The sequence below is a fragment of the Neolamprologus brichardi genome, chromosome 1 (assembly GCF_056152115.1).
Source record: "Neolamprologus brichardi isolate AB-2024 chromosome 1, ASM5615211v1, whole genome shotgun sequence".
Classification (NCBI taxonomy): domain Eukaryota; kingdom Metazoa; phylum Chordata; class Actinopteri; order Cichliformes; family Cichlidae; genus Neolamprologus; species Neolamprologus brichardi.
Window position 1 is genome coordinate 41,094,571 of NC_142104.1, and position 25,897 is coordinate 41,120,467.

Genomic DNA, 25,897 nt, shown 5'->3' on the forward strand with positions numbered 1-25,897 from the left:
TATCAGGATGATGGAAGTGGATTTGAAGCAGGCCGGTACCACACCGTGGGCCAAGGACAGATTGAATATGTCTGTGAGCACTCCTGCAAGCTCCCCAGAACACGGACACAGACATTGATCCTGCTCCGCACCGCTCCTACATCGGTGGGGGAGAGAGTCAGAGGTTGGTGGTCTGGCGTCACGTCTGCTTTGGTTGTGGTTGTGGGGTTCCCTCGCTCGAAACGAGCATAAAGGTTGTTGAGCTCGTTGAGGAAGGAGACATCAGAGGATGCGGGGGAGGGTTTGGTGGTCCTGTAGTCTGTAATGGTCTGGAGTCCTTGCCACATGCGGTTGGAGTTGGAGAAGTGTTCTTCTACCTTCTTTTCGTAGTGGTGTTTGGCTTTTTTGATGCCCTTCTTTAGATTAGCCCTGGCTGTACTGCAGGCGTGTGCATCTCGTGACCTAAAGGCGGTGTTGCGGGCCTTCAGGAGGAGACGAACATCCCGGTTCATCCAAGGCTTCTGGTTGGGGTACATGGTGATCCGTTTCTGGGTGGTGACACTGTCTGTGGTTTCGGAGATGTAATCCAGTACAGATGAGGTGTACTGGTCCAGGTCTGTGTGGGTGAACATATTCCAGTCTGTGTTTTTAAATCTGTCCTGGAGCACTGCGTCTGTCCCCTCTGGCCACAATTTAATTGTCCTCACAGCAGGTTTCACACGTTGGATGAGTGGTGAATACCAAGGTGTGAGGAACAGGGAGAGATGGTCCGATTGTCCAATGTGGGAGGGGTGTTGCTTTGTAAGCTTCAGCTAAGTTGGAATAAACATGGTTTAAAGTCTTGTCTCGTCTGGTGTGGCAGGAGACATGTTGGTGCAATCTGGGGAGGACTGTCTTTAGGTTGGTGTGGTTGAAGTCACCAGCAACAATAAAAGCAGCCTCGGGGTGTTTATTCTGGTGTTTGTTAATGGCTGCAGAAAGTTCTTTCATGGCCAACCTAGCATTAGCGTCAGGGGGGATATACACTGCAGTGACTATGATAGAAGTGAGTTCTCTGGGGAGATAATAAGGTCCGCATTTGACCATTAAAAACTCCGCATTAGGTGAGCAGTGACTCTCAGTAGTAGTGGAGTTCATGCACCAAGCGTATGTTAAAATGCACAAACCTCCACCTCTGGTCTTGCGGGAGTCATCTGCTAGCCTGTCGGCTCGGTGTGTGTGTTAAAGCTCGGGTGTGAAATTTATGGTTTTCAGGGTTTTTATCATTATTTTTTTAATGTTTTTTATCGTTAACTCGGTTTTCCTGGATCTTTTCCCGAGTGTTATAAATAAATCTTCTTTTTTGGTACTGGTTTTATTTTGTTGTACTTATACGCAACACCTTAAAGGCTGGTCCGTGAAAATATTGTCGGACATAAACCAGTGGCACAAAAAATATTTTCTGTCTCTGTCTGTCCTAGCTCTCTCTTTCTTCCCCAAACACCCTCCTTTATCAAAAAAAACAAAACAAAAGATAAAAACATATTGCAAACAAGATTTGTCCTGCAGATTAATCTCATGGGAATCGACTGGAAAACGATATATGCACATGTGTTTAGCTGACAGGTAACATCATAAATATTTAACAAATAAACTTCACTACTACTACTACTAGATACTTTAGGCAACAGTGGAAACCACGACGCTGCCCCCGTACAATATTACTCAGCAAAGGCCACAAAGTGAAGTAGAGACAGATCAGCTGACCTCAGCTCGGCACAGCCCTGAACTGGACAATAAGAAAACAGGTGGATGTTATTGTTTCCTGCCTGACACAGTCTGAGTGATGTTTGAAATATTTTCCCCCAATGTTAAATGATTACTCTCAGATGTTTGATACTGTCACAAATATCGCCCGTGTGTGTGTGTGTGCGCCAACCTTGACGCTCTCTGGACTGGCCTGCGTCGGGCAGCCGAACAGTTCCCGTCTCAGCAGGTTTCCATCATACTCCAAGAAGGTCAGGTAGAGGTTCCTGAAGAACTCCACGTGTTTGTTTTTGACGCGGAGCTTCTTAGGAGAGTTCCAGTGGATCACCTGAAACCATAACAAATGGTAAATGGCCTGTATTTGTATAGCGCTTTTCTAGTCCTTAAGGACCCCAAAGCGCTTTACACATCCAGTCATCCACCCATTCACACACACATTCACACACTGGTGATGGCAGCTACATTGTAGCCACAGCCACCCTGAGGCGCGCTGACAGAGGCGAGGCTGCCGGACACTGGCGCCACTGGACCCTCTGACCACCACCAGTAGGCAACGGGTGAAGTGTCTTGCCCAAGGACACAACGACCGAGACTGTCCAAGCTGAGGCTCGAACCGGCAACCTTCCGATTACAAGGCGAACTCCCAACTCTTGAGTCACGATTGCAAGTTTCTGCTACTCAGCCTGACGGCAGCCTGTGGCAGCAAACGACAAACCTGATGGTGCGAGCTGGCGTACCTTGAGGTCAGACACCTCGGTGTAACACTGCTCGGAGCGCGTGTGATCAGACAGCTGAACGTTCCAGAAGCAGGGAAGCTGGTGCACCAGGACTGGGTTCTGCTTTATGAAGGCGTTGAATATGTCCTGCACACAGACAACACACCGCTTTATCAAGAGCCTCGATCCTTTTAACACTAGGATTACTTTGTAGACATGCATAGATCAGAGCTGCTGATGTTTGTGATGATGTAAACAGGATCAAATTTGTGAAAGCATGACTCATCGTGGCCTCAGGGTCTCATTCTGCAGCCCTGCTCTCCAAGACATCAAAAAAAAGCAAAAAAAGAGTCTTTAAAAAATTCAATAAAGTTTAACAAACACAAGACTGTAAAACACCAACAGCTCGTCAGTGCCAGGATGATGCCACTGATAAGCTGTATACGTGGGCGCCGAGGCGACGGAGTCACAATCAAAGGAGTCCTCACCCAGAATCAGTTACAGTGAAGGCCACAGACTGATGACGGTAACAGTGTGTAATGAGTTGACAATCCTGTTTGGAGGTATCCCTAACCTGATCAGCAAGTGATGTACTGAGCATGCTCATAAGTTCCCTCTCTGCCGTCAGTCTCCACATCTGCTCCCAACCGATTCGCCGCAGTCTCTCCAGGTACAGAAGAATGACGCCTGAAACCACGAAGCAGGACACTGGCTAACAATGTGACATTAACTTAAAAACGTTCACTTTGGGCTAAACGTTCACTCTTCAAACACTGAGGTTCTTTGTGCTGTTAGGAATGAGACGACATCAGGTTCTGTGCTGTTTGGAGCAAACCTGCCAGCTTCAGAGATTCGATCAAAAACCCGTTTACCTGTGTTGAAGCCTCTTCCCAGCGCAGGCCACGGTTTGTGGTTTTTCCATAAGTTGCCCAAGTACCAGTCACTCTGATTCTCCACCAGACCAATCACCTGCTTATCTGTGAGTGAAACAACCATCAGCTGAGGAGCAAACATTTCATTCTTCTTTTTCAACAAGTTTTTCTCCTCAACAGTTCACAAACATAATAAACTTAAACGAGCGTCAGTGTTCACAGCAACCAACTGCTTTCATCATTCATTCAGCTAGTTTTAAAAAAATTCAAATTTCTTATTTGATAACTGATATCGAGGCTTCACATGCTAAACAGCAGTCACTCTGCTGGCAGCGTCTGCCCGCTAATGCATCTAAAACCCACAGATACATCCGTACGTCTGTGGTCTGCCTGAGGTGATTTTCAGTAACAGTAACTTATTGATGGTTTTCACTACGTGTGATGGTACACAGCAGTCCTAAAAATAAAAACAGCATTGATTTGAAATTTTCATAAACCCACGTTTTATTCACAGTAGCACACAGAAAACAAAAACTTTAAATTGAGATATTTTATTATTTCATGAAAAAAAAATAGCTCATTTTGAAATTGATGGCAACAAAAGAACATTTTGTAACTAATTAGGCTAATTGGCAACAGGTCTTTAACATGGCATAAAAAAGAGAATCAGAGAGGTTCACAAATCTGTAAAAACTCTGTCTTCAAATTCTTTGTGGAACAATTTCAGAATAATGTTCCTCGATGGAAAATTGTGTCTATAGTACATAATATCATCAAGCGATTGTGTGAATCTGGAGAAATCTATGTGGAAGGACTAAATGTCCGGTGCCATCCAGAAACGCAAAGACGCTGCCAGACGTGAACATGATCCGGAAACACTGAAGTCTTCTCCGGCTCACAGTTTACTTAAAAAGGACTGTGGCAAAGTGAAAAACTCTTTGGCCATATGAAGACAAACGGTTCTTAGTGCTTTTCTACTCTGAGCACTCACAACTCTTTATACAACTTGCCTCATTTACCCAAGCACTCTTTTCTTTTTAAGTGTTTTCTATCAAACATTCAGACACATTAACACTCCGATGGATAGATCAGAGAGCAACTTGGGCTAAGACGGGGATCGAACACCAACCTTCCAATTAGCAGATAACCTGCTCAACCTTCTGAGCTACAGCCACACCACATAGTCAACACATCCTCCGGACTAAAGAGGAAATCGGTCAGCTGGCTTGTTATCAGCACTCAGTTCAAAAGCCCGGATCTTCGATTGTAGGGCGGTGCATTAGCGTCTGTGGAACGCGGCAAACATGTCCTGCTGCCATAAAAGTCTAAATGGGCTAACATTGCCTCATTTTAAATGTGGTATAGCGTGCCATGTAAATAAAATATGGCTTTATGACAATTTTACGCACCATTCCAAGTTTTGGAATTTCACAAATTTCTCATTTATAGTTTGACATTTCTGTCAGCACCAGTTGACTTTTTGGAGTTGAGCACGCAATTTTTTTTTGTCAATGTCAGGTTTGAGGATCTCACCAGTAAACTTCCTAAAAATGCCCCAGAGTTCAGCGATGTCCGTAGCGAAGGTGATGTCTGTGTCCAGGACGATGACCTTCGACAGGTCGGAGGGCAAAGCTTTGGTTAGCGTCAGCTTCATCAAGCCGTAAATACCTGAGTAGTGTTTGTTGGGTATCCACGACACTTCGGACTGAAACGAGAAAAAAAAATGCAACAGTAACTCTTAAAGCTGTTACAGCTCTGAGCTGTTCATTATGTATGAGCGCAGTTCCAGTATGTGGGCTAACACAAAGCCATATAAGGACATTCTGGCAAAGCCTCAATTTGTTGTTTTTTTTTTCCTGTATCTGCTAAGACACTCTTTTAATTAATTCTCCTGATTCTGAGTAATTGTATCTGCATAAGTGAATCATCTGCAAACATAATCGGCTTAGAGTCTTGGCTGTTTTTCCCTGTTTTAGTGTGAGTTAATGGAAGCTGAAGAGAGAGGCTGCAGGTCGAGGCTTCTGACAGCACAAAGGACTCATTGTTTAGCACTAAGACTGTGAGGGAGAGGAGAATGTGATGATGTGACGGGGGTGATGTAGGTTGGAAACACAAACAAATTCAGGCTTGTTCCCTCCATCCCCGCCACTCCAACAGAACAGTTATGATGTTAAAATAAATTGTTTGGCGTCTTTGTGCTCAAGCGTCACTTGAGTTTTCGAACTTAACAAGCAGTTGTTTCAGTCGGGTCAAAGCTCCTGTGGTGATTGTTGTCTTTAAACTTCGAGGAGCTGGATGAGCGGTCAGAATCACCGAGCAGAAGTCTTAATTCAGTGACACTTAATTGGATGTTTTGACTGTTTTTGTTCCCAGTCTAGATGGTCCCACACTGCTTGGACACCGATCCATGACTGACGGAGTTCCACGTTAGACGCTCACTGTTGGACGCCTTTACTGTCATCTGATATTTGGGCTTTTCTCTGTATTATTCTGGGGTTATCTTAAAATGTAACATGCCTTTGGGCAACTGTTGCTGTGGGGCAGTGGGTCAGTCAGTTTATGTATCAATCCTGCAATTCATCCCAGGACTGAAGGGGGCAGCATACACCAATACAATTACATACACTCTTGTTCTACTCTATATCTGAAGGAGGCGGACGTCAACAAGCACTGGAAACACCACACATGCCAACGCAAAAAAGTACACGTGAAAGATCAAACATGTGAAAAACGCACTTTACCATTTCGAGACAGCAAATGTTTGCTAACATTATATAACTATATGAATGTGTTATATCAGGGCACCACTTTAAATACAATGATAATTCAACAATAACCTTACCTAGATCAAATGAGTGCATTTAACTTTATTTATACTTGGTTTCCTCACATACATCAACTGATCTGGCCTAAATATGGAACACTTGTACACCGCTGTCTGCAAGCACTTGTGAGACTCGTAATCTCTAATATCAAGCAGCAAAATTTCTGCCACAACTTCACCTACTTCCAAGGTGCATAGAGAGGATGAGAAACTAACAACGCATGAACTCCAGCAACACTTAAAAGTAAAGAGGAACAACTTTCTTAACTGACCAACGTGTGTTGGCTTGTGGCTTTCATCAGGGTCATAGAAACAGATAACACAATTTGTGCTTAAATAAAGGAAACAGGAAAAAAAATCAAATTGACCAATCACATCTTCATAGGTAAGCCAGCTGACAGCAGTTAATTGGTTACGTCACAGCCCAAGTAAATAGTGGACTAGACCATTAACGTAAAGGGGGGGGGGGCGCATAATCCCCACCTATCTTAACATGATACATCTGAGAAATACATAAAAAGTGTTTGTGTGACCGTGGCCAGTGAATTAACAGGTCAAGAATAATACAAGGAGAGCAATGACTCTGTCAGTATTCATGTTCAGGCTTGATGCTCCGGTGTTATTAAAACCAGTGTTCCTGTAGCTGTGTGGTGTATGTGGCACAAGAAATCAACAAAGACTAAGATCTCTGACTACAGAGATGACATTTTCTGAATCTGTGCATCATAACATGTATAAAACTTTGAATGTATAAAGTTTAACTTTAAATTGAATAAACCTAAGAGCTGCATGTTCAAAATAAACAACGTAGCATAACTTTAGTTATTACTTAACGTTTTTGGGTCGTAAGTCTGCATAACTTTTTAAAGTAGAGTCAAATTTTACAGTGTGTTGCATTGTGCCTTACAAGAAGGCTGGAAACCCCCTCAGCACCAACATGAGTACAATCGAAGCTAAATGGGAGCTTGACCCTTTATCTCATCCTAAAGTAAGATCAGAGAGCTTTAACAATGTTCTGATCTCTGCTAAAGTGACAAATGATCTGACAAGCACATAGACACTAGCTGTGACCTCCTCTGTCAGACTCTAAGAGATGCATACTGTACCGTGCAGCTCTTATTCTGTCTCCCACTCTTTGATGCTCTGCAACTATTCTGGTAAAGATTTGGAAATATATTCAACGGTACCCTCACAACTTGCTGTTGCTTTGAACTGTGCAGGTTTTCTTTTGATGTGATAAATTTAGGGTCTGACTTTGACTCACCTTGTCTAACAGACAACAGGAAACAGGGCTGTGTTGATGTATTTGGATGAGGTTTGTGTACTTTCAAGGCGTGCTCTTACCTTGAGTTCATCTGCATCGTAGAAGCTGACTTGCACAGATGGAACCATCCAGGACTGGAACAGAGAGCTCAGGATTCGATTTGCTACTGTGTCAGTGATAAAATGAAAGTGGAGAGGATTTCTCCTGAAAAATAAAAAACAGGCATCAAGGTCAAGGAGGTCCTTCCAGTAGGAAATGTCAACACGTTTCACGGCAATGCAATACTGTAATCAGATTACATTTTACAATATGACAGTGATGTAACGTGCTACGGTGATATGGGCATCTCTTTTATTTGTAGTGCACAAAAGCGCATCAGTACAACGGTAAAGGGCAAACTGCATCTGGGATAGAAACAACTGCGTTTTACTGCTAACACAAAGGTAACCTGCTAACACAAAGCTAACAGGCTACCACAAAGCTAACCTGCTAAAACAATGCTAACAAGTTAACACAAAGCTAACGTGCTAACACAAAGCTAACACGGTAACACAAAGCTAACGCGCTAACACAAAGCTAACCTGTTAAAATAAAGCTAACATGCTAACACAAAGCTAACACGATAATGCAAAGCTAGTGCACTAACACAAAGGGAAGCGCTCGGAGTAACATTAGAGCTAAGTGTATGCCAACCCCAAACCACACCTGTACATGTGTCTGTAGCAGAACCTCTTTGGCTATCACTTTGAAGTTTCTTTGGACTGGTGTTAAACTTTGCTTTTTGTTGTGGGTTTATTCTATTATGTAACGCCAACAAAATGATCAAATGTGTGTCCTTGTTAGGATAGGATTTTGTGTCTGTGTGGGACTTTAGCCTGAGGTTTATATAAGTATAATGAGTACTTAAGCAGGATACTGCATAAATTTAAAAAGAAGTAACAAGTAATCTGTAGTACATTTCTTCTCTTGAATAATAACCCCACACAGGGTCGCTGATAAAGCTGAATACATATCTTACTAGTAGTTATTCATGTTAGCTAAGGTTAGCCCTCAAAAAGCATCACCATCATTAGCCTTCTAAATTAGCAGCCCTCTGCCCATGGAGCTGCTATCTTCATCAACAAGCTCTACAGTTTGCCAGCTTTGAATAAAAGCTTGAAGCAAGAATGCCTTTATGGGTCTTTATCTCGCTTTTGATTATCCAATTTCCCCACAAACATTTCTTTTTGTCCCTTATCACTTTTATTTAATATCCTTTTCTTTTTATTTGCCTTTAGCATGTTTGAAGAAGGCTTCACAAATACTTTAGCTTCTTCTTTCTCCTGTACAATCTCGTGTTAACTCTAAAGTCACGTATATCTGAGAATATCTAGGTAAAAGTGGGTTTGTATGTAAATCTATAACAAAAAGAAGAATTTTGTGACCCCCTTTGGAATGACCAGGATTTTTGTATGAATTACTCAAACAAATATTCTTCCGAGTCACAATTATAAACAAACACAGTGTGACTAATAAATAAAATAAATAAACCTATTATGTATTGACTAATGACTAATCATTCACATTGCTGGTTCTTTAATGATTGCACATTGTGCTCTCGGTATGCTCTTCACAGACTGCCCATTTCTAAAGAGAGCAGAAAAAGTCATGAATTTCGACCATTTGTAAACACTTTGTCTTTTTGAACACAATTCTCTAAAAATGCGTTTGTAGGATTTTGTAGATTCCTATATCTTACTAACATTTTTTCCAACTTCCTGTAAACATTGTAGTCACCGAGAATGGTAAAGAGTAGATTTGAAATGAAATTAGCTTGTCAGATTTACTTTAATGTTTCTTAAAGGCTGGGGTAAGTTATGATTAACTTTACAGCTAAGTGACATTAGTTAGCATGATGAGATTATGTCAGTTTGAAAGTGGATTGCGTCCTCCTTGCAACTATGAGAAAATGGTGGCTGCAGGTTGTTGCATTGCATTTTTCCGTATTTGGTGACCTGTAAGTAGTTGCAGTGACCAGCTAGTACAGGTGTGAGCAACCTTCAACATCAAATGAGCCATTTTAGACCCTCCTACCAAACAATGGGGGGGAAAAGAGCAGCACACAGATGTGCTGGCGGACAGATGACAGATATAAGAGAATAAATCAGTGTTTTTATTACAAGCCCATAGCCAGATACGGCTCTTCAGCCAAAGGTTGCTGACCTCTGACCTAGCGGGAAGCAACTCGTCTGAGCAATTGGAGACAGAACATGTAATTCAATTTCTAGCTTGTTTAGCTGATGTGACCAAAGCAAATGAAGGCTAAATGTTTGGTTGACAGAAATAATATTTTGATTAGCTGAGATAATTTAAGTATTGTACATCCCCTTTTGCTCATTTTTTAGCATCTGGTTGCATCCATTTAATTAAACCAATGTAATATACTTTTAGATCCTTTCAGTAATAACCTTAATAAGTCAGTTAAAATGTGACTCTTATGTGATCTAAACTATAACATTTTCACTTAGTCTGTTTCCTGTTTAAGCTGAATGAATCTAACTGGGAAATGGGACCACCTCAGCAGAGACTTTAGCCTGCAGCAGCTACCAACCAATCAAACTGCTTGATTTAATTTCTACAGTGTAAAGGTCCATTGGCTCATTTTGTTTCAGTCTCTTCAATTTTTTAAATAACTCTTTTTAGGGTGACCTTCAAAGCATACATTTTTGTTTACAGAAAACCTAAACTAGAGGACTGACACAAATTTAGACTCACCTGTGAAAGAGGACTGACTTGACCAGTGTGACCACATCTCTGCTGGCGTTATGACCGGCACAAACGCACGCTACATGGATCAGCTAAAGGAAAAAAGAAGAAGAAGAAGAAGAAGCTCTGAGTTTTGGCAAAAGGCAGCCTGTAGCATGAATACTTCCCATTATGGGCGCTAACAGCTTCCATCACAAGCTCACAGCAGACTAGATGTGACTGCAGTTATAGATCTGCCCTATGTGCTAAGTCACACACAGTGTCATCAGTCTTCTCCTAAAGTACTGAAGCTATATTGCTCTGTTGGTGCGTGTCACTTGCCCCCGTCTCTGATGTAAACTTTCATACTGAGATTCTCAAACATATATGATTTCACAACACTCGCTTTTCAGCAGAAGAGACTTTGAAAAGTTGGAGCTCAAAGGCTCATCAAATCACATCAAAGGACAAAAGTGTTCCCCTGGATTTCAGACCCTGCCAACCCACCTCTGCCTCACTCATTAATTAGTTTGAATGGACCACTGTGATTCGCTGAGCTTCTTGTTCAAGAAATTCTCTCCTGTTTGGGATTAGCCATCAGTGCAGCTGTTAGTGTGACACACTAATGTGTGATCCCATCAGAAGTAGTACTTGTTAAAAAAATAAAGAGAGGTTCGTCACCGAAGTGAACTATGTGTAATGAGGTAGTTGCACCCCCCGGCCTCCGGGTGGCGCATTGCTCAGTGAGACAAAATAGCAAGGTCATAGGTCCTCCTCTCCAATATGGCAGAAGCGAGGCAAAGAGAAACTTCACCAGTCGTCTCTGTCTCATAGCTGAATAAGCTCCCTGTTGTGTCCTGATATTGTGAATATGAATCTGCTGTTGGCAGTGAAGAACGACTGTTTACTGGTTCTGAAAAGTGATTTTGAGAATGTTAAAGCTAAAGCTAAGCCTGCCAGCATACACACGACTCTTTCATGTATTTGTGAGCTACTAAGCTGAATTGGTTTAAGACCAAGCACTGGTATGTTGGTTAAAACAATCAGAATACATAGGTATTTGGGTTAAAAGTTAGAGGTAAAAATGTATTTGAACATGCATTTTATATTGTTTTGAATTGTCATTCAGAGAGAATAGCTGAGTAGATGCTTTAACCCTTTAAGACCTACCATAGAACCAAGTCCGCCAGAGCTTATATTATATTTTTACATGCTGTGGAGCCATTTTTGGGAGCATTTCAAGTTGCTATACATCAATACAACCATTATAGCCCAGATTTTAATAATATGTATGCATTAAGTGCATAGTAATTACATAAATTGCAAAAAAGTGCAATAAACTACAAAAAAATTGAAAATCGTTTTTGTTTTTTAACATATATTTCAAGTTAGAGAAATTTAAGAGGCTTATCCCTCAAAACTGTAAATACAAAAAAGTTGCACAAAATAGTTTCCCACCACAGGAAATTTATTTTGAGTGTCTTCATAGTTTTATTTTTGAAATACACCAATTTTTATATACTGCAGGAAAAACGAAAATAAATATTACTGCAAATTTGCAAAAAAGCAGCATATGCATCAAAATAAACTATTTCCAGCAGTGCAATATGAGTCCTAACCATCCCAGAAACAACACAGAAAGTCATAAAGTCAAAAATAACTTTTAAAAACACCAGTATAGGCTCATGAGGCTATATGGTAAAAAAAACTACATTTCCGCGAAAATGACGTCACTTCCGGTTTCGGGCAGGACATGGCGGACATGCAAAAGTTTATTCCAACGTAGGAAGTGTTACGAACAGCTGATCGGATCGGCAAAGCGTGTTTCTGGAATATTATGTTTTTGTTGCTGCAAGTGCTTTTATGCAGTTTTTGCAAAGCTATATGTGGAAGGAAACTGTGACCGAGGACAAGCTGATGGCATAAGATGTAAGTACAACTCCTCCAGTTTCATATGCAAAAAAAATTATTGCGCTAGCTCACGTGGTTGCAGAGCTACCAGGATTTAAAAATAGTTACGCAAAACAGAGCGTGCCCGCTCCCACCGGTTTTAAAGGGTTAATGGTCGCTACACATGAAGTATTTTTGTTTCCCATGTAAAGATTGTGGTATTGCAGCTTGAACATACAGACGGTTGTATTCTTATTTCTGTTGCATATGGAGAATGTTGGTGCTGCAAATTGAAAATACATGTGATTGTATAAATAAATATGGCAGAAGCGAGGCAAAGAGAAACTTCACCAGTCGTCTCTGTCTCATCATTTCCCTGTTTTGCAGGAACATTTAATCTGTTTTAGCGGCCCAAACTCTGGGTCGGTTACATTAGCAGAGTTTATCCTGACCTCACACTTCTGGACGGTGGGTGAGCGGGGACACCCCGTGTGGTTGTTCTTCTCCTCGGCCGTGTTGTCGCCATCCTCGGGCCCCGTGTCTGCAGACGCGCCCCACTGCTGGTTGCCATAGTTACCATCCGCTGCCTGGCCAGCCATACCCTGCGATTGGCTGAGCTGCAGGCGGATCTGTCGGTTCTCCTCCTCCACCTCCCGAACCCGCGACTCAAGGACGGCCCGCTCTAGGACCTGGGCAGCTGGAGTGTCCGCCAGGCAAGGAGTCAGGAGAAGGGAACGACCATCTAAGGAAGGAAAGTGAGGCACTGTCAGGCTGTCTGCAGGAAGCAAACAACATGCAACCTGTGCATTGCTTTTGCTCTGCAGTTAATCAAAAATAACTCTTCTTTTTTTACTACAGCCTTAACAATGCAAAAACATTTGGCGCATGTCTTTTGGTTTGAAATCTCTGATAACTGTTTCATGTTCCAGCAGCAATTTTGGCCCGTTTGAGGCTATTCTTAGACTTTATTTCTAGAGCCTCAGTTTTTATTGTAGTTCTTATTCATCCAACACTTGTCTGCACCTCAGCAAACCTAACTTACTACTTAGTCGGTAGATGCATCTGTAGTCAGGCATCTAGTTCAGTTACACTGGTCCCATCTACCAGGGTCGGCTCATTACATCCATACAGCTCACTGTGGTTCCCACTGTACTGTAGCTTCTGGATCTCCACATGGTAGCTGTCTTCTACTGATATTATTGCACTGAGCTGCTAGGTGCTGCTGGTTTTCTACTCATTCACAGTTCAAACATGCACTGCACATAAACTCCTTCACTGGGTCGGCTGGTAGTTAGCAAAAATGTATTATAATATGCAACACTGTAAAGTAACTATAATTGTCAAATAATTGCAGTTGAGTAAAAAATGATTATTCTCCTGTGTTAGTTTGGTATGTTGAAGAACCAAAATCCCTGCCAAAAAAGCAGTTCAGCCAGACACAGCTCCATTAAACACCAGATTAATTAGTACAGTTATAGCAAAGCTGCTAACAGGCTCTGTCGTCTTCTGCCCAAACTTCTGGAGACGACAACAGGAAGTGTAAAACCTGACCAGGACCTGTGGAGGTGACATCACAGGCAGCATGCATGCTGAGAGTCTGAGAACGTCTCCTGCGGCTCACACTTGAAAATTGGCTTCTCACACATTTGTTCGCTCCTCTTTCACCACCTACTGCCTCCTCGATCTTCCGACAGACTCGGGTGTGAACATTCCCACGGTGCTTCAGGGTGTGTGTGTGTAGTCTGTTTATTTTTTATATAGTCATTTCTCATTTTGCCAGCAGCTTAAATATAATTTCAATGAAGCTGGGGAGAGTTAAGCTTCAATTCAAACATGTGGAGAATTAAAAAAAACAAAACAACAACAACCAATCTCTGAGATAAACCTGCAATTCTTCTAATGGCCAGTAGGTGGTGAATTTCGTGGTTTTACAAAAAAGTCAGTTTATTATCAAAGTTTATGAGAAAACAGCCTTTGGCTCTGTTAATCCACGATCTCAGTAAACACGTTCCTTTTTTGAATTTTTGTTATGTTTACTTTGAAAATTGTGGCTCTCATTAGTCAAACAGGAGGATAAATCAGGGCCTACTTTAGGTCAGACAGCATGCCCCCAGGCACAGACTTGTAAAGGACCTCGCCCGTCCTACATGATGAGTCACACAGGCTAAGAAGCACAAAACACCAAAAACATGCAGACGTGTTTTCTGTCTGTTTGCAGTTTCAACTCCATTTCTGGTCATTTGCATTTCCCCCCAGTTACACTGAACTTTAATAATGGACACTTTTCTCTCTGTTTGCAAACACACCGTATCAGCTGGTGCACATTTTGCTTCTCCTTCTAGTTCTTTAGCTGCTCTCTATGTTCAGTCACCTTGAGTCTGATAGTTTTAAATCTCTTTATGAGAGTTAATTAGTACTTGAAACTCAGGCTCATGGGCCCCTGGGCTAATGTCAAGTAGGTCCTTTCACATATCCTTCCACATTATAAGTGGGACTACTTTGTGATGCACAAGTTGATAACTGATGAGCATGCAGGGCCCTTCTCATGTCTGATTTCAAACCAGCAGGACAGCGACCTCACACTATGACCTCACTAATAAATGGGTGATGCATATATATATATATATATATATATATATATATATATATATATATATATATATATATATATATATATATATAATAGCCATTCTCTCTCCATTCCAGCAGCATCATGACAGAAATATTAAATGTAGAAGAAGAAAAGATTACACACACACACACACATACACACACAGTCCTACATTCACTGCCACGCTGACCCAAATACTCACTTGAGCACCAAATGTCTGCTACTGGAAATTATCCAACAAACGCACCATTTCCTTCAATGTCAGCAACATTTGACAAAAATGATGTTGGACGATGTCCAGCCAACTCGTCGTCCTGCCTCCATCTTCATCTATACTTATCTCTATTCGTCTTCACATCTTTCTCCTTTTTCTACATGTTAGTCTCTCTGATGTCTTCCTCCTCCTCTTATGTAAGCATAAGCAATTGCATCTTTCTCCCACCGTGCCCTCCTCATCATTTCCCCCTCCCTCTATATTTACCCCTCAGTTCTCCTTTGTGATTGAGTTCTCTCACTTCATTTTTTTAAAACTCTTTCTCCCATCTTGGTATTCTCTTCTTCTACATTGTACTCCTTTCCCCTCCCTTCCTATCTGTAACCCCGCGGAGCAGCAGCTGGCCCACAGCTGAACAGAGGCATGATGGGAATGTTTACACCCATATCTAATGGCTGAGTGACATGGAGGAATTGGACTCTTTCAAAATCCTCTTTCTGGTTATTTATCTGATCCTCTGTTGTCCATTCTAGTTCCCATTGTTTGTCCTTGTCTCCATATACATGGGCTGTAAATAATGTCTCTGTATATTGTTATTAACTTGTGTGTAACATCAACCTGCCAGAGGGTCTGCAGACGGAAATTAGCCTGAGGCTATAATCTGGCATATTTACATTTGTTAAAATGTTCATTCATATGTATTGTCCAAAATTAATTATTTGATAATGCGGTAGAGTCCAACTATTTGGACAATTACAACTTTTCCTCCTGTGCACCTTTGTGTTTATTTTCTTCATGGCTTCCACTGTTATTTGGCTTCAATAGGAATTTAAGCAACATTTCAATGCAACAAGAAGTCGTTCTATAATCCAGCTTCAGTGCAAACAGTGGCTTTCTGCGCTCATCTTTATACACAATCCATGATTAAGAAGCAGCATTTTAATAATGTAGCTGTATGCGTATGAAGCTCTCAATGGGCTTTATGTTAAGGATCCTACTGTGTTACAGAGAGAACCCGAATGGTTCTCACTGAGAATCAGCAGAGACTTGGTGACAGGGGAGAGGAAGAACTTCCTTTGACTTGGATTACTGGTCTCAGAGAGGATCAGTCATTTCCTGTGACTGGGTGAGGAAAGCCAGGGTGCGTGTACTCACTACAAAGAATACTGTAGGTAGAGAGGAAACCCTTAGCTGACAGGACAGATGGAGGAACCAGAATCCGATTCGCAGTCAGTCAGCAGAAAGAAAAAAGGGAAACGCTGGTTATTTCTGTGGTAATGTGCTCCAGGAGCCCACTCCATCACTTTGAACACTCACAGCTAAAGTGGATCCACTGAACAGAGACAACTCATCAGTCATCCATGTTGGAGTGCTCGAGCAACGTGGAAACCTCGCCAAAAAGAAATCCTATTTTCCTGCTCTGCGTGCCCTCCGAGAGTCACTGCCACATAAAACATACACGAATATGGAAATGCATCACCAGGTGTGTGTGTGTCTGTGTGTGTGTGTGTCTGTGTGTGTGTGTATGTCTGTGTGTGTGTCTGTGTGTGTCTGTCTGTGTGTGTACGTGTGTGTGTGTGTGTGTGTGTGTGTGCGTGTGTGTACGTGTGTGTGTGTCTGTGTGTGTACGTGTGTGTGTGTGTGTGTGTACGTGTGTGTGTGTGTGTGTCTGTGTACATGTGTGTGTGTGTGTGTGTGTGTACGTGTGTGTACGTGTGTGTGTGTGTCTGTGTGTGTACGTGTGTGTGTGTGTGTGTGTGTCTGCGTGTGTGTGTGTGTCTGTGTGTGTGTGTATGTCTGTGTGTGTGTCTGTGTGTGTCTGTCTGTGTGTGTACGTGTGTGTGTGTGTGTGTGTGTGTGTGTGCGTGTGTGTACGTGTGTGTGTGTCTGTGTGTGTACGTGTGTGTGTGTGTGTGTGTACGTGTGTGTGTGTGTGTGTCTGTGTACATGTGTGTGTGTGTGTGTGTACGTGTGTGTACGTGTGTGTGTGTGTCTGTGTGTGTACGTGTGTGTGTGTGTGTGTGTGTCTGCGTGTGTGTGTGTGTCTGTGTGTGTGTGTCTGTCTGTGTGTGTACGTGTGTGTGTGTCTGTGTGCGTGTGTGTGTGTGTCTGTGTGTGTGTGTCTGTCTGTGTGTGTACGTGTGTGTGTGTCTGTGTGCGTGTGTGTGTGTGTCTGTGTGTGTCTGTGTGTGTGTGTACGTGTGTGTGTGTCTGTGTGCGTGTGTGTGTGTGTCTGTGTGTGTGTGTCTGTGTGTGTGTGTGTGTACGTGTGTGTGTGTATGTGTGTCTGTGTGTGTGTGTGTCTGTCTGTGTGTGTGTGTGTGAAAAACACTGAGGAGTAAACCTGCATCCTCCTTCCCATCAACACCAGTGTCACGTGTCACTCTTGGACTCAGACGAGCTCACTGGACACTTTTCTGTAAAATCAATCTTTGAGCCTCGTAGGTTGGGCCTCACTTCTTTATCACTTCCAACATGGTGTGAATGTGAATGCAGTCACACTGATGCAGCACGATTTGACTTGATTGTTTTAACCTGTAAAAACAGCCCAGCACACAGATATACAAAAAGCAGAGATGGTGTCACTGGGAAGCTGCAGTTTGACTGCAACCATTTTGGAAGAACATACACAAAATAGCTCAGCATTAGCATAAAGTCCCCATAGCTGAAAGATGTCACCTTCAAAGAGTTTATCAGACAGAAAAGCAACCAACACATGCAGCATCCATCACCTGCTGCTGTAAGGGTTAACAGAAAATCGAGTTGTTCCAAGTGACATTAATTGTTAAGGAATCACTGATCATGGAGATGCTGCTTGATTCTCCAGGACCAGTACAGTCGCTGACGCCTGCGGAGCTGTTGTACATAACGCTCACCAACCCAATCTGCCTTATACAGGAGGGTTTGTCAAGCTTACAGGACAAAAGGACAAACTAATTCATCATGTTCAATGAATCATTTCTGACCTTATCGGTCTCTTTATTATATTTATGTGCAACTTCTAAGCCTTGTGAGGATCTAAGCATGTAGATAATATTTCAATACATAAAACTGTTTAGTCCTTTGGCACTAAATGCTGGCCCTGGATATAAATTGTTAAAAGGAGAATCATTAGATATGCATCCTCAGTTTTAATGAGATTAAAGCCAAGGCTGCTTACCTATATCAACAAAGTCTGAGGCAAAACCCCCCAAAACTGGTACAATGTTTCCCAAATCGGTTCATTATAGTTTGATCCAGCACTACATTACAGATCAGAGGACTGCTGACATGATCCACAGAAAATGTAAGTTCACACAAATGTCAAGGTTGAATTCAAAATAATTAAAAAGCAATTCATCCTGAAGCTGCACTGGCAGAGATACTGTGCCTCCAACATGTGACTTCCTGTGTTAGTATGTGTGTTATTAAAGCTTCTCGAGGAGACACCACGCAGAAACGTCTCTCTGTGATGTCAGAACGAAAAAGCAAACTAAACAGAAAACTGCCTCCATGTGTTTAAAAATGTAACTTCATAGTCAGACTGAAAGGAAACTGAGCCGAGCTGCAAAATGCATCTGATAATTGATGCGTTGCTGTCGCTGGTAGGATTCCTGCGACGCCGTCTGGCCCAGACCGCAAGCCAGCGTCTATGAAAATTACACCGTGTGGATTCTCAGTTTGGACCGTGTAACTATCAATGCTTGGCAGAACTCATATTGAGTGATTTTGTTGCGCGCACATCCTGAAATCTCTTCATACTCACTTTCCAGGTTTCCAGCCAGAAGGTAGAGCCAGGTGAGCAGGACGATGGCTGTGAGTGACGCCGCCAGCAGCTTTAGGCGCCCGCGGCAAAGAAGGTTCATGATGGGACAGCGGCACTGAGGGCTCTGAGGGTCAGGGGTCGGGAAGAGGACGAGGGGAGGGGCGGGGTGTGGGTTATCAGGTGGGGCTCAGTCCCTCGGCAGGTCTCTGCAGCATCCTTTCACCTGAGTAGAGAAGAACACAGAGTCAAAACAGGACGCTTAGAACAGAGCCGTCCGAGTTCAAGTCGTTACTGAAGAAAAATCTCCATTTAACCAACAAATACTGAGTTCACAAGATTTTAATGTGGAAAACTGACACACATCCAGTTTTCCAAGCTCGTTTTGTTTCAAGGACGTCTAAAAACCAAGAACAATTTCTCTTCATTCCAGCGGCCCAGCTGATTGGGTCTCATCCCTAAGCAGTCTGCAGATTTCTTATGAGTGATTCATTACTATCTGAGTCTGAACCCAATCTGTAAGAGATCTGAACCACAGAAGAAGACACAATCACATGGTCCGAAAGTACCAGAGGACAGCCAGACCTCGTCCAAGAGTCCTCACAGATGGCCCAAATTCACCAAACCAAACCCAGGCCGACACTCACAGTTACACTCATAATGATATTTGCTTTCGACCTCGATTATTGCACCTCTGTCTTAAAGAGACACAACTTTACAAAACCAAGAGACAACTTTTAAAATCTGGCTCTTCATCACACAAACATTTACAAATGTTTGTGTGACGCTGCCGTGTGTGACACTCCTGTCGCTGGTCCACAAGCTTCAAGGAGAAATGTATAACATCACAAAGTAACCACCTCGCGTGACCAGTTTTATTCACTTTCGTTACTAAATCAATATATTTATATAATATGTAACTGTACGTACTTGTAATTGAATTTCTGTCATGACTGCAGCACCTTCATCGCCCACACTTTGTCCCTGACTGAAGTTGATCTTTAGTCTAAACAGTGAGTGACTCTGGACCTTCAAAGATAAAACAAGGAGTCTGATTAAAACGCAAAACAAAACGAGTTTCTTACAGATAACGAAAGAAACAAAGCCATTTTATCCCAGCTAGACTGGGTTATAACTGTCTAGGGGTTTTTTCGGTGCTGAGACACAGAAATGGAAATCCTCGTCCAAAGTCTTTGACTTCAACTCAAACGTAACACGTAGAGCCTGAAAAGGTGCCTGGTTAGCTCACCAATGAATAGCTGGTGAGCTGGTGGATGGTAAAGGATTGATGCCCTATTGTGATTCATCACTACCATTTTTTCAGCCTTTATCTTCTTTAGTTTTGGCACATCTCTGTTCATTGTATCATCAAGTTGCTGCTCTTGGCTGGCATGCCCATGCCTGTCTGCCTCAAGGTTGGACATCCTGTTAATCTGAGCTGCTTTCCAGCTCAGCACAGCTGTGGAGACTTAGTGAGCTACTGTAGCCTTTCAGCTCCAGCACGTCAGATCGCTCTCTGACCTCTCATCACCAGGACATTTCTTTCTGCCACACACCGAACGTTTTTCACATCGTTCTCGGTAAAGACTGGAGCCCGATGTGGTGAAAATTCAGGACGTCAGCAACAGAAATACTCAAACCAAAAAGCAAAGATCAAACCACTGCTTGGATGTGAACACGAGGCTCCTGAGCTGCATCTGCAGAACTTCATGGATTAGCTGACTATATAATTACAGGCAGATGTTTTAAAAGCATTCAGCTTGAGGTTTGGAGTCACTGTGCAGAGCTCACATGACCGTTTCAGTCGATGAAGCTGAACTGAACTGAAAGAAGGAGAAAGAGTCACTTTGCTCCATACACACAGAAAACTTGAAAAGGGGGAAAGTCCCATACAAGTTTCAGTTTAGCTCTCCATGTTTGTCAGTCCAGCTCTGTCTGTGCTGGCCTCCCTCCCTCCCTCTCTATGTGAGCCTGATTAGAGCGGGAGGTCTGTCTTTGTTTAACAACGTGATTCATTAATCCCTCTTTAATTAGACACAAGCCCGGAGAGGAGAGAGGGCTGCCAGTGGGAAACAGTATGGAAGCAAGCTCGTAGCAGAAAGAAGGAAACTTTGTGCTGCTCACGTGGAAGAAAAATCTTCAAGAATATTTCTGCGTTTAATAACTAGGAGCTAAATTTACATTTTAAAAGCATTACTGAAGCGCTTAAACACCCGCTGACTTTGTTCCTTGGCCTGTTTAAACACAGGTTTGTGTGGCCATTAAACTGTCAGTCATTTGTAGTCCCCCATTTTCAGCCTCTAAAAAACGGGGACTACATATAAAAAGGGCTATAATTGCTCAACAGGTAATGCAGTGCTTTTATTAAACCCCTTCAATTAAAGCCGAACGTCTGCACTTCAGTCACATGTTGGTTGTGTGGTGGTGGAGTACAAAGGGAACAAATTAGCATCGTCAAAATACTTACGCACTGCAGTGCAGCCATGATTTCTGGTGATGTTTCCTTGTTATACAGCATACACAGCAGATTCACAAGTAATATTTTATGTGTAAAAGTCTAAAAATTATGTTTAAAAACAAACAAACATCCAAATATTCAGTTTGAAATTTTAAATCTGTCTGAAACGAGGCCTTATTTAAGGAAATAAGTTGAAAAAAAATCTTATTCTGTAACATCTCTGGTGCCACTGATGTGTGGTGTAAGCTGGTGAATGTGGAAGTGCAGCCCATTTAACACTCCTCGTGACTGTATTCTCACGTATTCGTCCTTTATGTTGTTTTGTGGGAAATATCCATTTAATCTAAATCCTGACACACCATGACTGTAACCTGCCAAGTGGTTGTTACCTTCTCTAAAAACCTTAATAATATATTTTTTGCAGGAAGTCTTTTGATCCTCTTTTCATTCATTTGCAAAGTTTTAATTACCCAAAAAGCAAAACCTCTGGTACTACATGAAGTACTACTGACACAAGTATTTTTTGTCATCCAAACATGCAAATATGTAAAACTTGCCTGCAAGAAATATCCTCACGTATCAGCTGCACACACATCATTTTTCAGAATGTTTAATAAAAGTGTTTTCAGTCTTTAGCGGGAAAACCCATGTGACCATGTGATATGATAGAAAGCTCCAGAGCAGCTACGAGACAGACTTAATGTTTTTTGTTTTGTTAAATCAACTAGCATCAGGAATTAACTTTTGTTCTTCTTCCTGCCATTTTTGTGCCACATCTGTGTCTAAGAAGGTAATCAATTCCCAACAACAGGAGTGGCACCAAGGTGGGGGCCAAAGGGGGGCACTGCCCCTACGCCCCACCCCACAACTTAAAAATGTTGAAGTGTTCCCTTAATTTTTTTAGCAGTATATGGAGTTGATAACTGTAACAGCAGCCTAACACGATGCATGAGCTAACTTAGCAACCGCAGCTTTTTTCAATTAAAAAACAAACACAAATGTGTGGTGCTTAGTGCTGCTGTGGGGTCAACAAGGCTGTCAGAGCAATAACTCTTGGGTGTTACTGTGAATGTTAGCGGGATATCATGCCTAACATAGTTTCCCCTTCCTTGCTAATTGTCCACTCCACCCACATTACCATCACCTGTTTGACTCAAATGTTACAGGATTCCAACAAATCACTTTACCAGCAAATTGACTGTTTAATAATGGAGCTGAGCTCTGTCAGGTGTTTGAGCTGAATTGAAAGGTTGATTCAGTTTTTACCACACGTTATTCCCACGAAACCTAGAAGGAGAAACACTGAGAAATTTACGACGACTTAAACCACAAAAAACCCCAAACTGTTATTTGTGGGTGCAGCCCCACATGGTTTCAAGTGATGCATTATTAAAACCACAACGATTATCTGCTGTCAAAGTGGATCACACTGCGCGCTCAAAGGCTCTCCAACACTCTGCCAGACATTTCAACTTTCCAGCTACATAGAGATGATTTATGAGTTAATTAGTGAGGCTGATGTATGCGCTCTATGTCGTTAAGAGCAATGAAAGGTGCTGAGACAGGAAGAAAGGAGGAGGAGGAGAGCTGAGATGGAGAGCAGGGAGAGTAAAGATTAAGAAGAGGGGAGAAGGAAGACAAGTGTGGCGGGGGAAAAGAAAGAGAATGAGAGAGGCAAGCAAAAGAACAGGGAAAGAGATAAAGAGGGAAGAAGTTTGAAAGATAAGGAAATGGGAGTGGGAACAAACAAGAAAAGAAAGAAGGGACAGGCAAAGAAAAAAGGAAGAGAAATGAGGAAGAAAAACAGGAGATTTATGTGAGGAAGAATATATAAAAAGAGAAGGGAAAGGTCAAGACAGGAAAATGAAAGGAAAAATAAGATAGGAAAAAGGAAGGAGGAAAATAAGGGAAGCAGAGAGGTTAAAAGGGCATAGGAAGCAGAGGAAAAGTACTAGGGAACGAGATAAACAATGAAAAAGAAATGAAAAGAAGATTAAGGAGGTGTATAAAACAACGATCAAAGGGAAACAGAATAAAAGAGGAGCAGAGGTAATTGGAGGTAAAGAATGAAATGAAAAGGAAGAGGCAAGGTAGCCATAGTACGCAGAAGATTACCAGATTCAGAGAAAAGCAAAAAAAAGCAAAAAGGAGAGGAAGTAAATGAGGTGAAGGCTGAGCTATAGGTCGTGGCAGTGTACTGGACACTCCGCCTCTAACAGCCGTAAACTCAGAAAGGAAGTAAAAGTGAGGGGCAGTGCCACTAAAGAGGTGTTTAATAGGCAGCTTTTGTTGATTCTGCAGGAGCTGCACAAAACGTTTTCTCTGCTCTAATTGTAGCAGTAAAAACGCTGTGAGCGGGGAGCAGCGGAGGACTGCGGCAGTCTGCAGCCCCCTCTGTCATCGAAGCAGCTGAGAACAGCACTGAAGGGACAGCGGAGGCTGTGTGGGTGGCACCGGGGTGGAGGCACAACAACAGATAACTCAGTCTAATGGCTGTAAATTAAAGGATAACACAGCAACCACAGAGAAGCAACAATTCCTAAACATTCCTCTGCTATCGTCCCCAAAGCAGCAATTCACTTTCGTTCACCCGCAAATTAAATCAAAGCCGAGGGCTTTGGAAAACCGGTGCAACCATTTATGGCAAAAAGGACTGAAACACATCAATTAGACAGTAAAATTCATCCTCTAAAAAACATCACAAAGTTTTCCTGTCAAGCACCTGGTGTGTTACTGAATTACTGATGGGGCAGAACGAGTCTGTAGATCAGGGATGAGCAGCAGAACAGGTTTAAAGGAGTGTTTGGTGTATGAAGACGAGAGCGAGGCGTGTCCGCCTGAACTCGCTCCACTGATGCAAACCTAAAGTCCCTGTACAGAAAACGACAGAGTCTGAGATTCTTACACTTCAGTCCTTAATGTCGCATTATGTAAAAATAGAAACTGCTGCCACAAAGAGCGACACCGTCAGCAGAGCCTGTTCAAAGAGGCTGACCTGGATTATTTGTTTCAAACGTTTGTTTAAGGGGTTCAGACTTGATTTTGAAGCTAGGTGTTTAGCACCAAGGTTTGAGTCCTATATCTAACATTTTGCTGATGTGGATGGATGGATGGGTGGGTGGATGGATGAGTGGATGGTAGGGCTGCCGCAAACCATTATTTTGATAGTCGACTAGTCACCGATTATTTTTGCAATTAGTCGACTAATCAGATCATCATCCATTGGACGTACAACGTACAGCTTATTGCACCAGCAGCATCTGCTCTTATATAACTATCATTAGCTTACAGCTTTAAGTGTTTAAGGTATGTGCTAACTAAAAATAAAGACAAGATGATAGTTTATTAAATTTTAATGAAATTTGCAGATTGTTTCGGTGAAGTTTAATAAACTCCTTGCTATCTAAAATATAACAGGACACCGGAGTATATTCTCGAGCATCTCACACTTCTGATAATCAGCTGTCTGCTTGACGTTTATTCAGCTGTGTAAAAACTATAACTTTAATCTCAGCCAAACTGATTTACTCAGGAACAAATAAAATACTGAAAAAAGCCAAACAATAACATTTTTAAGTTATCTTAGTGACTTATATATCATGTTTAACCTGAGTAGCGAAAGACGGCGGTGGGTTTGAAAACGATTTGCCGGGAGTCCGGTGTTCTCACGGCTCTAGTGAGCCTAGCCCCCGGCTAGCTATCGAGCTAGTGGGTAACAGACGTCTCCGAAAACGTCGGAGCGCTTTTGAAAATATGTGGTGTCTTGATAAACTGAGCAGATATTTGAGGTTTACACAGCTACATTCTCGCCTGAAAATATGTTAAACGTTTATTTTGTGACCCAGAAAGAATAATAAGAGTAATATTAAAACTAACTAGCTGCCGCCATTGTTGGAAACTGAGCTGGGCTGCGCTATGAATTCTGGGACACAGCTTCTTCTTCTTCGGGGTTTAACGGCAGCTGGCATCCTTGTACATGCAGTGCTGCCATCTTCTGTTTCAGTCCATTATTACACTCTTAAATCCTACTACTTATTCCTGCGTCTTTTGGGATCTTATAAAGCTTCAAACGACGCGTCGACTATTAAATCAATCGTTGACAATTTTAATAGTCGACTAATTGTGGCAGCCCTAGTGGATGGATGGGTGGGTGGATGGATAGATGAATGAGTGGGTGGATGGATGGATGGATAGATGAGTGGATGGATGGGTGGGTGGATGGATGGATGAACGAGTGGGTGGATGGATGGATGGATGGATGGACGAGTGGATGGCTGGGTGGGTGGATGGGTCTGATGTGGCAAACGTTGGGTTAAAATAAAAAGTTCAAATGAGCGGATCAGATCATTTGTGTGACTCTTGCTTTGTTCCTACGGGCAGTCTCTCCTTCTATTGAAACGCGTCAGCAGAGGTGGGTCGAGTATCCAAACATTGTACTTAAGAAAGAGTAGCATTACATTAAAACATTAAATATTAGTCTTCAAAAAAGTTACTCAAGTAAGAGTAAAAAAGTACTTGATGAAAAGACTACTCAAGTAGTGAATAAAAGGTTATAATGTCCAATTTAGGGTCGCGGGGGGCGCTGGAGCCTATCCCAGCTGTCATAGGGCGAGAGGCGGGGTAAACCCTGGACAGGTCGCCAGTCTGTCGCAGGGCCAACACACAGGGACAGACAACCATTCGCACTCACATTCACACCTAATGGCAATTTGGATTTTTCCAATTAACCTATCCCCACAAGTTGCATGTCTTTGGACGACCCTGAAAAGGATAAGCGGAAGCGAATGGATGGATGGATGGATGTCCAATTTATTTTTTAAATAAATGCTATCAGACAAACAAAAATAAATGTACAAA

General features: G+C 42.3%; 1 protein-coding gene across 1 annotated transcript in view; it reads right to left on the bottom strand.

Annotated features, from left to right (window-relative positions):
* The window catches only part of large2 (LARGE xylosyl- and glucuronyltransferase 2), a 131,096-nt gene that overhangs the window by 12,629 nt on the left and 92,570 nt on the right, over window positions 1–25,897 (bottom strand). The window contains exons 3-11 of the mRNA XM_087842177.1: window positions 18,586–18,808; window positions 12,468–12,757; window positions 10,156–10,238; window positions 7,482–7,605; window positions 4,847–5,018; window positions 3,314–3,418; window positions 3,016–3,128; window positions 2,463–2,588; window positions 1,898–2,053 (exon numbers count right to left, since the gene is read on the bottom strand). Coding sequence (XP_087698303.1) covers window positions 1,898–2,053; window positions 2,463–2,588; window positions 3,016–3,128; window positions 3,314–3,418; window positions 4,847–5,018; window positions 7,482–7,605; window positions 10,156–10,238; window positions 12,468–12,757; window positions 18,586–18,685 — 1,269 coding nt within the window. The 5' untranslated portion in view covers window positions 18,686–18,808. The remainder of the gene's footprint in view (window positions 1–1,897; window positions 2,054–2,462; window positions 2,589–3,015; window positions 3,129–3,313; window positions 3,419–4,846; window positions 5,019–7,481; window positions 7,606–10,155; window positions 10,239–12,467; window positions 12,758–18,585; window positions 18,809–25,897) is intronic.